Below are 12,090 nucleotides of genomic sequence, written 5' to 3'. Positions count from 1 at the left end.
AAGTCAATTTGTAGTCTCTGGTGACAAACTTAAGCTCTCTCTCTCTCTCTTCCCTGTGACTGAATGAATAATTGACAGGCTAGGTTTCTGAATCTACCATCAGCACTAGGCAAGGGTGGCTAGCCTGCACAGTCGGAGGCTGTGGTAATACGGCCCCTCTAGGAACCATTGAGGGCTAAGGCTAGGAGAAGGGAGGTTGAAAGTCTCAGGCAACAGGATAAACAGCAGAGTTCCACTGCTCCAGGTTAGCCTGTACACCCGGGTAAGAAGTCCATCCCTGTTCTCAATGCCAACAAACAAGCAAACAAACCATCTAACTTAAACTCAGTCCCCACTGTGCACCTATTTAAAGCATGAACTTAGGAAGCAGAAGTGCCAAGTTGAGTGGTGTTTATAACATTCTCCAGAGACATAAGTAGAAATTACTAAAATTATAGGCAGCTTGGCTATTTACAGGCAATTACACACATCTCTAAAATTGAATGCTGCCTGGGTAAATGGATGCCTTTGGCAGCCCAGTGATCCTTCCAGACTCACATCATACTAAAGACAGTTTAAACAGAGAGAGCCAGATCGGGTGCTGTAGCTACTCCAGTCCTGAGATTCTTAGACATGAGAACACAGCGTGAGCCTGGGCTGCCTGTAGAATTCAGCACTACTGCAGTTACCGTCATGAAGTCGCCACCATGCTTCAGACTAAACCCCAGATGTTTATTTACAGAATCTTGCCTTGCCCACAGTTTACCAAAATAAGAAAACTGGGCCTTTTCTGTCTGAACTACATTTTTTTCTTCCCGTCACATTCTTGTAATGCCAGGAATACACACCAAAGTGAAAAAGACTTCTCTCTTTCCTGTGAGTGTAAGTGTTATGTCTTTATTCTTCAATATATATATATATATATATATATATATATATATATATATATTTCATGGAAAAAGAAAGATTCCCCCAAAACACATAACAAATAAAAGATGTGTTAAGTTCAGAGTTGTAAAACTCATAAAATTATAACATTCTGTTGAACTTTTAACTGTTGGATAACAAGACAAAACCTATAATTTGATTCTAAAATGATATCTTGGGACCACAAAAAATAGCCAAATGTACAAGCTTATCATCTGTACATCTACCCTTCTGGCATCTAACAATGTTTTGTGACATTGACTAGCCAATATTCTAAGGAGAAAGGGCATGGACTAAGACAGGAAGACCAGGAGGAGGGAGAGACATGAATTCTGGAGTTAGTGGGCAATGGCAAAGCAGGGTAAGCATATTGAGATTCAGAGAGAGACACCAAGAGAGAGAGGAGAAGGTGAGAAACGAGAAGAAGCCCCTCTCTGCTGTTGCTTCCCATTTCAGAGTGTGTGGCAATGTTGAGGAATGCCCAAGAATTCATGGGCAAGAAGGAAAAGATATGGGAGGAGGTTAGCATCCTGCCATCAGTTTCAAAGGCTAAGGTTCTCCCCTGTGCTTCTCGTGCTCCAAGGCGCTCTACCTCGATCCACATACCAAATGTCCCACCATGTCCCACTGGGTGGTGAAGACTTTCACACACAGGTCTTTAGAGAACATTCAGTGTTGCTTACAGCATTATGACTCAGGATCTGGTCACTGCCAGGATAAAATGGTCTTCATTTTCAGCTCATCCATATTACTTATGGAGGGGTGAGAATCCTTCGACTCCCATATTTACTTTCTTGGGTGGATCGACTACATTTCCTTATTTCTATTCCAGAACCCAGAAAGCAGAGAATTAAGGTTTAGGCACAAATGAGAGGCCATCCAGAACAAGGTCATGGTGTTTCTGTGAACACAACTCTTTAATAGTGACTATATTAACACTCATTTAGATGCTGAGATACTGTTTTCCTTCTACCACTTTTTAGGAGTTTGAAAACTACTCTTCCCAGGGTCCCTAGCAGTAGCCCACCAGCCGGAGGGTGCTGGGGTAGCTATTGCGCATGCTCATGCATTTTTCCTGGTCGATGTACAGAGTGTTGGCTTTCACAGCCAAGTCATGCTCCAGGGTGGCTTTGGTATGGGCCAAGGACTGCAAGGTGTCCTCCGAATCCCTCAGGCGCTGCTGCAGAGTCTGGATGGTCTCGTCTACCTCATAGACCTCGTTAACAAGGCTGCAGGAGGGAGCACATGGTTAGGTGGACGGGCACACTCAGGCAGTCTGTCCCCAGCTGATTTAAGGGACATGTCAGAAGTACTTTTTATATCAAGGGATGCATATATCTATGCATGCTTCCAGAATTACCAGAATCATCCCCTATTGTCAACCTCATTATAGTCTATAACCCAAAAGATAATCTAAACATATACCTGAGATAACACTAAAATTCCACTCACTTATACACACCACACACTCACACACATCCATATACTGACATACTTATTCATATGGACACACATGAATGTATGATGCTACTCACAATATTGTAAAAGAAAAAGTTATAAACACTGGTATTTCATTAAAAAGCAAATGTGAGGGGAAAACCTCTTGACTTAGGTGGGACTTTATACTTTTTACTTTAGTCTTGAACATGACTTTTGTAGGGTTGAGAAAGGAGCCTTTAATATATAGAATTCTACTCAACCTCCTACCATATCTCAGTTAGGGACATTCCTCACGCTATAATGCCCCACCGAGACCCTAGGTTAAAAAAAAACCCTCCCAGATCTCAAGTCAGAACATTGTAATTTACCAAACCTTGACACGACATTAAGATGACGGTACATGCCACTCGCTGCGTACTCTGTGACTCTGAAACTGTCACAGATGCTCTTTCTACGTAGTGATGAAAATTAGCCCCGAGGACAAAAAGTAAGTGACAGTGTCTTCACAAACTGGAGCAGCTCCGCCTCACTGACACAGTTCAGGTCCGTCTCAGGCTTCCGGGTTTGTACTGTTTATAGACCTTGCCTAAAGGCCTGTGTATCTTTTGCATTTGGTCTCTAAGCTGCCTCAGTCTTTGCTCATCTCCCTGCCAGAGCACTGCTACTTATCAACATTTGCATAAATAAACATAACTGCTATGCAAGCTTCTGGAAATAGTGGCCCTGCTTTTTTTTTTTTCTGTCTGCTTGGAGAAACCATTGTCCCTAAGTAACTGTTTGCCTTCTCATTTTGTTTGTGTTTTGCTGCACATAAGAGTTCAGTGTTTACTGGGCCAACTTCCTTCTTCCCCTTTGGGATTTCTTCTACCATGTTTATATTTAGACCATTGCTCTTCCCAAGAGCAATTACCCACTGATTTGACCAATAGTATCCCCCAGGATACACCCCTGGAGCACTCAAGGGTAAAACCTGGCACAGGTTATAAAAAGGCAGTCGTCGGTTTTAGGGACTGCTCTCCATGTGAGTCCCACTCTGAGTGTCATGCCAGGTCAAACAGCTTACTCTTACATCCCTACACAAACCCAGACACATGTCCACTCTCCTATGAGCAAATGGAGACATCAGACGATACCCAGCAGCCACTTCTAAACACTCCGCTTGGATCCCACTCAGTTGAAAACGTAACTTTGATTACAGTCAGCCCTCTGTATCTGGGGCTCTGCATGCACACTCAGTAAGTCACAGATTTAAACTATTTGTCAAAAAATGTATTCATGCTAAACATATGTTATCTTCTTGCTCCCTAAATGACACAATGTAACAACCAGGATTTACATTGCATAGCCATTACAAATAATCTCTCCATGAATGAAAAGGACACAGAAGGATATCAATGGGTTATATGCAAATTCTGAATCATAAGGGATTTCATGTTTGTGGATTTGGATATCCAAGGGAAATCTTGACACCGCCCTCAGGGATCCTGATGGATGTGCATCACGGGTGGTACAGAGATGGAAGTGTATTTTCTTCAAACTTTCACTCAGGGGCAGATTGAAAGGGCATGGAATATATATATATATATATATATAAGAAACGGTTTTGAATAGAACAGTGCCTATGACCAAGTAAGGATTGAGGCATCCCTAGAGGGAAAAAGGTTTCACCATGACAGACATGTATCCAAACCACATTAGCACCAGAACACAGCGTAACTATGTAGCTTCACAGGACTTGGCAGCTGGAGAAGGACCACCAGGGGTCATGAAGCCCAGTGTCCTTGTTTCACAGATGAGGACTCTGCGCCCAGAGGATTGATGGAATGTCCTGTTCGTGGGTACACAGCCCACATGTGTTTATAAGCACTATAAGGCCATCCTGGAAGCTGGGAAGGAAATACAGAGTCTGGGTGGCGTCCTAAGAAACAGGGTCCCATTTCCTGTCCCCACCCTTTCTATTCCTTTCAATGAGAGGACAGAAGCAGAGACCCAGGAGGGTGGCCTCGGGACACAGGGCTCCTTTGAGATGACCCGTCTCACTGTCTTTCTTCCTTGTAATCCCTACAGACAATACACAGGATGCTGGCCCAGCTGAATGTCTATAGCAAATAAACAAGTAATTTTTAATGCCAAGTACTTTTTTTAGTCCTAGTACAATACACATACTATGAATTTTACCATCCTAGAGCATATTCGTGTATACATTACATAGCTGGCTCCTCTAACCATCCGGGTGAGGAGCACCACAGAGACCCACAACCTACCTAAAAGTGCACCTGTAATGTACCCTCTACATCTATGGCTCAGATAAATCACGGAAGGAGGAGAAAGGTCGTGGGAGCCAGCGGCCTAGGATTCTTTGCTTCTTACTCAGCATACACACCCACTTTCTTGCCCTGAGTCCCTAAACAGCACAGTACAGCAGCTGCTTATTTTAGTACTAATTACGTTGGGTTATGCTAATATACAAACGATTTCATGCACATAGAAGGAAGTGCTCATAGCAAATACTATACCATTTAATATACAGGACCTGAGTGCCTGTGAATTTTGACATCTCTGAGGGTGTCCTAGAACTAATATATCCCCCCCACCCCCCAATCAGGGAGCTTCAATTAGGAGATTTTTGTTTCTAACTCTCTTAGACTTTTTAAGAGGAGTTACCTGAAGGCATCTGGATAAGATTCCACACTGACACACACACATCTCCATGACAAATGAAGATCTTCTCACAGCTCCCTAAGGGAAATCCCACCCCCAGTCATCTTCTGAGTTTCCCCTCCCGGATGCATCCCCTGGGTTAGCCACAGGTTCTGAGGCTGGCAGAGGAGGGATGTGAGAGAGCACCCTGTGTCACCTGTGTGCCCCATCTCAGGTAATGCTAACCTCATCCTTTTGGGTGCTGGACTAACTTCTGACTGACTTTACCCCCCTCCCCCAGACCTCACAGCCTCCGGTCATAAAAACTAGCCATCTTGTCTTGCAAACACCCCCTCCTCTCCTACTTCCCCCACCCTTCTCGGCCCTACTCCCATCCGTTCCTCACTCCTCTGCAGACCAGCCCTCCAGTGAACTCCCATAGTCTCTGACCTCAGGGGATTCCTTTGCTATCTTTTCAACCAGGGTAACTTTTCTGTCTCTTGAGCTCTTTAAAGAAGGCCAACCTCCAACACTAGAGGAAGAGAAACTTCTGGTCCTTGAGACTAGTCTGTTGCCCAACACTACAGTCATGCGTGCCAACAAGCCAAGGGCATTTAGGAATATCTTCCCTATAGACAACAAGGAAGCAACATCATTCAGCAGGAACAGCACTTATATCCTGTAAATTGCCCTGCGGCTTATAGACAAGACAAAGGTATGCGTGGGATGAGGATCAACTTCTGCATTCTAGGTGCAGGCGGCAGCGCCAGGGTTCAGGGAGCTGCAAGAAGTTCTAAATCTACAGGATGCACTAAGAATAAGACTCAGACCCAAGACGATCAACAGGAAATGGAGGAGCCCACTTACACACTAAACTGCATCCAGTCTTAGACAAGGAAGACCCCAATAAAGGGTGCCCACCTGCTGGCATGCTGTCCAGTCCCAGGGAGGCAGAGGCAAAGGGATCCTGAGTTCAAGGCTGGCCTTAGATACGCAAGTTAACGTAGCTCAGAAAAACCAATCACTAGGGGTGGAACTCTGGTAGAGCGCTTGCTTGCCTAGTGTGCTTAACAACCTGGGCTCCATCTCTCCCACCCTCCTGCAGCAGAAAAAAAGGGCCACAGCTGCTCAGGCCACAGAAACATGGTAACATCTCATGTTAAAGACCTTGTGGTTCTCCCTTCCAGTGTCACAAAGTCCGAGAAATCTTCTGAAATGATACATTTTGCTCTTTACAGCAAATTGGGTTAAAAAGAAAGTTTCTGTTTTGTTTTGTGTTTATTTAAGATCCTAGCATATAAAAACTTCACCAGCTCTTCAGGGCTGCTGGAGAGGGCTGGGGGTGGGGCTTACACTGGATGCTGTTTATCACACCCCGCCCCCAAGACCTGCTTCTCCTCTCCCAGTCTTGCCTGGCTTCAGAAGGAATCCTGAACCCTAATGTGTCCTTCCTCCCTGTAGGCAAATGTTAGTCTTGGAAACTCACGGAGAGAAACTGACAATACCAAAGAATCAATGCCAAAACAAGACACGGAAGATCTGGAGGAAGCAGCCTCAGAGAGTTCATTTACCTGAAGCTCTGTGTACACAGCAGAGGAGCATCCCTCCCTGCAATGGCAGCCATCAGAAACCCACATCGCCATCAAGGACACACGTCATCACTTCCACTTTCCATGGTCTTGGCTGATTTTGGAAAACTATTTTACTGAAGGCGGTCCAGGCTGGGTTTTTTTTTTTTTTTTCCTTAATTACAGACTTGAAAACCATTTTACATTCAAATACAAATATGTCTGCTATAGTTTATTTGTTTTGTCTTAGAATCAAGATTTAAGTCAAGCAGAACCTTCTCTGGATTTCTACCAACGATGCCAAAAAGGCGTCGAACTGCTTTTGAAAGAGCCGGCTTAGAATATTTTAAATGAAATTAAGTCTTGAAATGAAAACTGCAATTTTTCTCCATCCCCCAAACTCCCAGCCTGAGTTTATGATCTTTCTCAATCTAGACAGACCAAAGGTTGCTTTCATAGTGATCAATTTTGAAAAAGAAAAAAAGAAAACCTGCTTTTCTCCAAATAATACCATTGGCAGGGATAGCCTAACAAGGGACAAAAGCAGGTTCTGTCCTAGAGTCAATGTGGAAGCAGAGGAAGCAGGCACATTAGAGGACAGACAGGGAAACAAGAGAAAATGCCAGTGGTCTTTAGCTGGGAAAGCAGCATTCTAAAATGGGGGGGGGGGGGGGGGAATGAGCCTCTCAAGGTGTGGGGGAGGGCTCCGTGCTTGGTGACTCCAGATTCACATTAAGTCGTCACTCAAAACCACATTACGGTGGTTGAAATGTTTGCCCTAAAAGTGTAATGAGCAAAGGGTAGGTAGCCAGTAGTAATGTAAAAGCCAGGTAGGAGGCATAGAAGGCAGCCTGTAATTCCAGTCTGGGAAAGCAGAAGGCTGGGGGTGGGGATGGGTTGGGGTGTGTTCCTCAGAGCAACTCACTCAGCTCATCAGCCAGCTCTGGGTTTGATTGAGAGACCTCGCTCATTGAATAAGGTGGAACGATTCAGGATGATTGCAGACGTCATACCCACACGCATATACAACCACAACAGGCAAAACACAGGTCTCTCTCTCTCTCTCTCTCTCTCTCTCTCTCTCTCTCACATACACACACACACACACACACACACACACACACACACGCACGCACGCACACGCACACGCACATGCACACAGGCATGCACACTTGGAAGAAGAAGTGTTTATGGGCTGGAGTGTGCCTTCATGATGGAACATACAGCATTCCCAAGGCCCCAGGTTCCAATCCTAGCACCAAAACCAAACCTAACACCCCGTGTGTATCTAATTGCAGTCTAAAGAATTTTCTCCACCTCATTTTTGATGACTCTGCAGAAATTGTTTTGAACCCTGAAACTTCAGCTCAGCTTCTTCTAATAATATTTGCCTAAAGAGGGCTGGGGAGAAGGTAGGGCTCAGCGGGTGAAGGACTTGGTGCACAAACACCGAGACTTGATTTCTGATCCCTGGAACCATGAAAAGAGCTGAGTGTGGCTGTGCACTCCTATAACCCTGGTGCTGGGAGGTAGAGACAGGGGCATCTCTAGGACTCCCTGTCTAGCACCTTGCCCGAAATGGCCAGCTCCAGCCTCAGTGAGAAACCTCATCTCAAAAAGCAAAAAAAAAAAAAAAAAAAAGAAAGGAAGAGAGACTAGGAGACATACTAGCAGCCTCTGGCCTCCACAAATGCACAAATGGGCAAATCCCCTGCTCCCACGTGTGAGCAGACACGCTTACCCTCAGCATACAACAGACTTACAAAAAAAGCCACAACTCACCATCTAATCCTAACAACTGCTTTCCTGCAGCAAGAGACACACTTCAGCTGTCTTGCCTCTGGAGCAGAGGGCAACTTATTCCAAATATCCAAGGGTGTGGAAAGAGCCCATTCTGAAGAGGGGACATCCTGGGTGAACAATCTGTGTCTCAGGAGCCTGGAAGGTGCTACACTGGTTGATACACAGCTAATCTGGGAAGGTCCTTTGTGTATAGCTGCTGTCTGACCTTAGGATGGGGCATGTACTAAGGAACCCATGGTAAGCTGGAAATGTAAAATGTGTTTAGTACACCTAACCCATTGACCACTAAAGTTCAGTTTTGCCTACTTTAAACGCATACAGGGCATTGATAGCCTGCAACCGCGCAAAATCAGCAGGCATCCAGTACAAAGTCTATTGTAAAGCATGTTGACTATCTCATGTATCTAACAGGTTCTACACTGAAAGCTAAGAGCCATGGGAATGGACAGCGTTTATAGCAAGAGCCGGTATCAAGGGCAAAAGACACCGCAATCAGCAACCGAGTTCAGAGGGGCCGTTAGCATTGCAGTGTGTTCAGTCTCTCTTCTGATGAGTCCCTGCCTTCCTCTCCACTGGGAAACCACAGAATGTCTGCACCAAGAAAGATGTTCTAGAAACCAAGGACTCCAAATGCTTGGAAACCCAAACACCGCTGTGAATGCTTCGACTGAACTGAGGCTAGCGGCATGTGATGTACTGGTATCGGTTCAGTTTCTCACAAATATACGGCGCCACGTGCAGGGCACCAAGCTTACCACTTCAGCCGCCCGGAGTGATCAGTTCAAACACATTCGCGCCACCAGGCAACCTTCACTACCACTCCATCTTCCCAAACTGAACCCATTAACCTCCCCCCTTCCCCTTTTTAACACTTTTAAAGAAGACTTCTTACCAATTCTTGCCATCATTGGAAAACTTCCTTAATCAGAGCCCAGCTGTATCCTGGAAGCCCCACCCCACCCCAGCCCGCCCACCCACACTCCCCTTCTGACCACCCCCCACCCCAACCCCTACCACACACCCCCACCCCGCACACTCTTACCGTAACTGAGCCATATCCCTGCACAGCTCTACGTTTGGCCTCCTCGTTCTCTCATCCAGCCGGGTCTGCGCCACCTTCAGGAAGGCAGACTTTTCCTTGATGGCCTTTTTGATGGATTCTATGGTCATTTCAATCTGGAAGATCTCCTGCAGGGTCTGTGGCAATGAAAAGCAACTGCCGACATCTTGTTGCGGTTCCCTCAGCAACCGTGACGCTCCTACCTATGTGCCTCCTGGATCTCTGGGAGGAGGGAGCGGCTTCACTGAGAACCTTGCACCTTCCACAGTCTTCTCTCCTTGTGTTCAGAACACCTGCCGCATCTCCAACCTTGCTCTCTGTGCCTCCACAGTTCCAACTCCTCCCCATTTGGGCCCTTTGGTTGTGGCTCCTTTTCTTATGGCCTGGAGACAGCCCAGACAACACCAGCACATTTTCCAAACTCGATGTGTTTTCTGCCACTCTCTCATCTAATCCCAGTGAGGGTCTCTCCAAGCCCTCTCAAGTTCCCTGTGCCTGTTTCCTTTGCCTCCCACCTACCCAGCATACATCACAGAGGTTCCTGGATTCTGTCTTTAGCACTCACTGCTCGCATGAAAATTTCTCTCAGGGCCAACATCAAGGCCTCTTGGATCTTTCCCTCTCCTTGAAATCATGCCTCACCTGCTCTCTTGGTCAGCTTTCTATCTGCCCCTCACCCCACTGCCAAAGCTTTATCCTTGGAAACCCTGCTGCTACAGAGACCTTGCAAAACCACACTCATTTAATTCCTGTATTATCCAAGCACTCCTAAACCTGCCACTCGGGCTTTGATCTCTCTTCTAAGCTTTAACAAACCTGTCAAGAATAGTCATGTCTCTTTCTCACCAGAAGAGAAGATGCTTACTTCTGCTAAACATTGATCTCTCTGATTCCAAGTGGATCCTTCTGTGCCTTCCCAACAAATTGCCCGTGTTCTATGGGGGGTGAGGGGGAGTTGAACCTGCGTGTCCATGTGTATGTGTATGTGTATTGTCTCTCCAGGACATGAGACAGCAGAATCAATGCGACATCCCTGTGTCTACAACATGCCTGAGTGGAACTTGGAATGCACCTATATTGAGTTGAACTGTGTGTCCTTCCCCGCCCGCCCCCCCAAGTTCATTTCTTGAACTCTCAACCCTTGGGTCCCAGAATGTGACTATATTTGGAGATAGGGTTTCTACAGAGGTCAAGATAAAATGAAGTCAAGAGAATGGGTCCAAGTCTTACAAATGGAGGAATCCTGGACACTGATGGCTATTTTTGGTTTTCAAATTAATCTCAAATGGCGGGGCACACCTGCAAGGGATTTTTTTTTCTCTTAAGTACATTATTTGAAGTGGGAAAAATCCACTTCTAATTCAGATCTTTAAGGCGGGAAGATCCACCTTTAGTCTGGGCCACACCTTCCTCTGGCAGCCTTCATAAAAAGCATGGATGAAGGAAGATGACCCTCTCTTTGGCTGCTTGCTCTCACACTCTCTAGCAAGTCTGTTTCTTCACTGGCATTAAAGCCCACTTCTTTAGGATTCTGAAAACCAACTGACATATCCAGCCTTAGGAATTGAACAACGACTGGATACTTGAACCTTCTGCTAGTAGACTAGCTAGACCACAGCCTGTAAGCCATATTGGTTGTGTGTGTGTGTGTGTGTGTGTGTGTGTGTGTGTGTGTGTGTGTGTGTGTGTGTGTGTGACTTATACAGACATAGCTATACACAGAGAGAAGGTAACACAGATACATGGAGACAGGAGGTTGCCATAGAGTACAAGGAAGGAGGCCTCAGAGGCAAGCAAGCTTGTGGCATCTCAAGTTTAGATTTCTAGCCTCTCAGACAGTGAGCACTCTATGTGACAATAGCCCTGGCAAACTAACACAGTGGTTAAAACAACAACAACAACAACAACAACAACAACAACAACAACAACACAGAGACACACAAACCACTACCAGTGAACAAAGGGACTCTGTCACGACACCTTCCTAGGGACTTTCAGGATGGAGCTCTACTTCCCTGACCTCCATCTGCCATCCCAGCAACTTCTACAGTGTGGCTCCACCCCACTTCCCAAGTTTCTCTCCTAGGGCACACCATCATGCCAGTCTCACCAGCTTCCTTATGGACCTAAACCCAGCCTCTTAATTACTGCCTCCTGGACTATGTTCAGGGCTTACCCCTGGAACATTTGTTTCTCCTTCTGATCCCTGAACATGCTTTCTGCTTTTGTCATGGGCAATCCCAGTGCGTGACCTCGTACTGTTATCATCTGCTGCTGGGGAAGAAAAACTCTTTGTATACTTTTCTCTGCCCTGTACAATGTAGTACACTGCATGTCTCTGCTATTGTTTACAGCACAAGTTGGATATCGTGAGAAGAAAAGGTGAATTGTGGCTGCCTGGAGGGGAACATGGCACCCTCCATTATGAAATACTACCTTAGAGCAACAGCACCAGGCCTTTAAACAGGAAAAGACAGGCCAGGGCGAGGGCTCAGCAGTCAACAAACAGCACTGGCTGATTTTCCAGAGGACCCTGGCTCAATTCCCGGCATCCCTGTGGCAGCTCACAACTATCTGTAACTCCTTTTCTAGGAGAACCTGGCGCCCTCTTCTGGTCTCCATGAGCACTGCATGCACATGGTGCACAGACATACATGCAGATAAAAAATTCAT

The 12,090-nt window shown here is 45.9% G+C and overlaps 1 protein-coding gene and 1 long non-coding RNA gene across 2 annotated transcripts in view; one reads left to right on the top strand and one right to left on the bottom strand.

The window, feature by feature from the left end:
- Nucleotides 1-6,649, top strand: part of Gm36926 — a 29,148-nt gene extending 22,499 nt beyond the window's left edge. The window contains exon 3 of the long non-coding RNA XR_388733.4: nucleotides 6,448-6,649. This is a non-coding gene — a long non-coding RNA (predicted gene, 36926). The remainder of the gene's footprint in view (nucleotides 1-6,447) is intronic.
- Nucleotides 1,801-12,090, bottom strand: part of Tekt3 (tektin 3) — a 33,302-nt gene continuing 23,012 nt past the window's right edge. The window contains exons 7-8 of the mRNA NM_027660.1: nucleotides 9,400-9,554; nucleotides 1,801-2,135 (exon numbers count right to left, since the gene is read on the bottom strand). Coding sequence (NP_081936.1) covers nucleotides 1,919-2,135; nucleotides 9,400-9,554 — 372 coding nt within the window. The 3' untranslated portion in view covers nucleotides 1,801-1,918. The remainder of the gene's footprint in view (nucleotides 2,136-9,399; nucleotides 9,555-12,090) is intronic.

The sequence above is a fragment of the Mus musculus genome, chromosome 11 (genome assembly GCF_000001635.26).
Source record: "Mus musculus strain C57BL/6J chromosome 11, GRCm38.p6 C57BL/6J".
In the NCBI taxonomy this organism is placed as follows: domain Eukaryota; kingdom Metazoa; phylum Chordata; class Mammalia; order Rodentia; family Muridae; genus Mus; species Mus musculus.
This window is presented reverse-complemented; position numbering and strand designations above follow the sequence as displayed.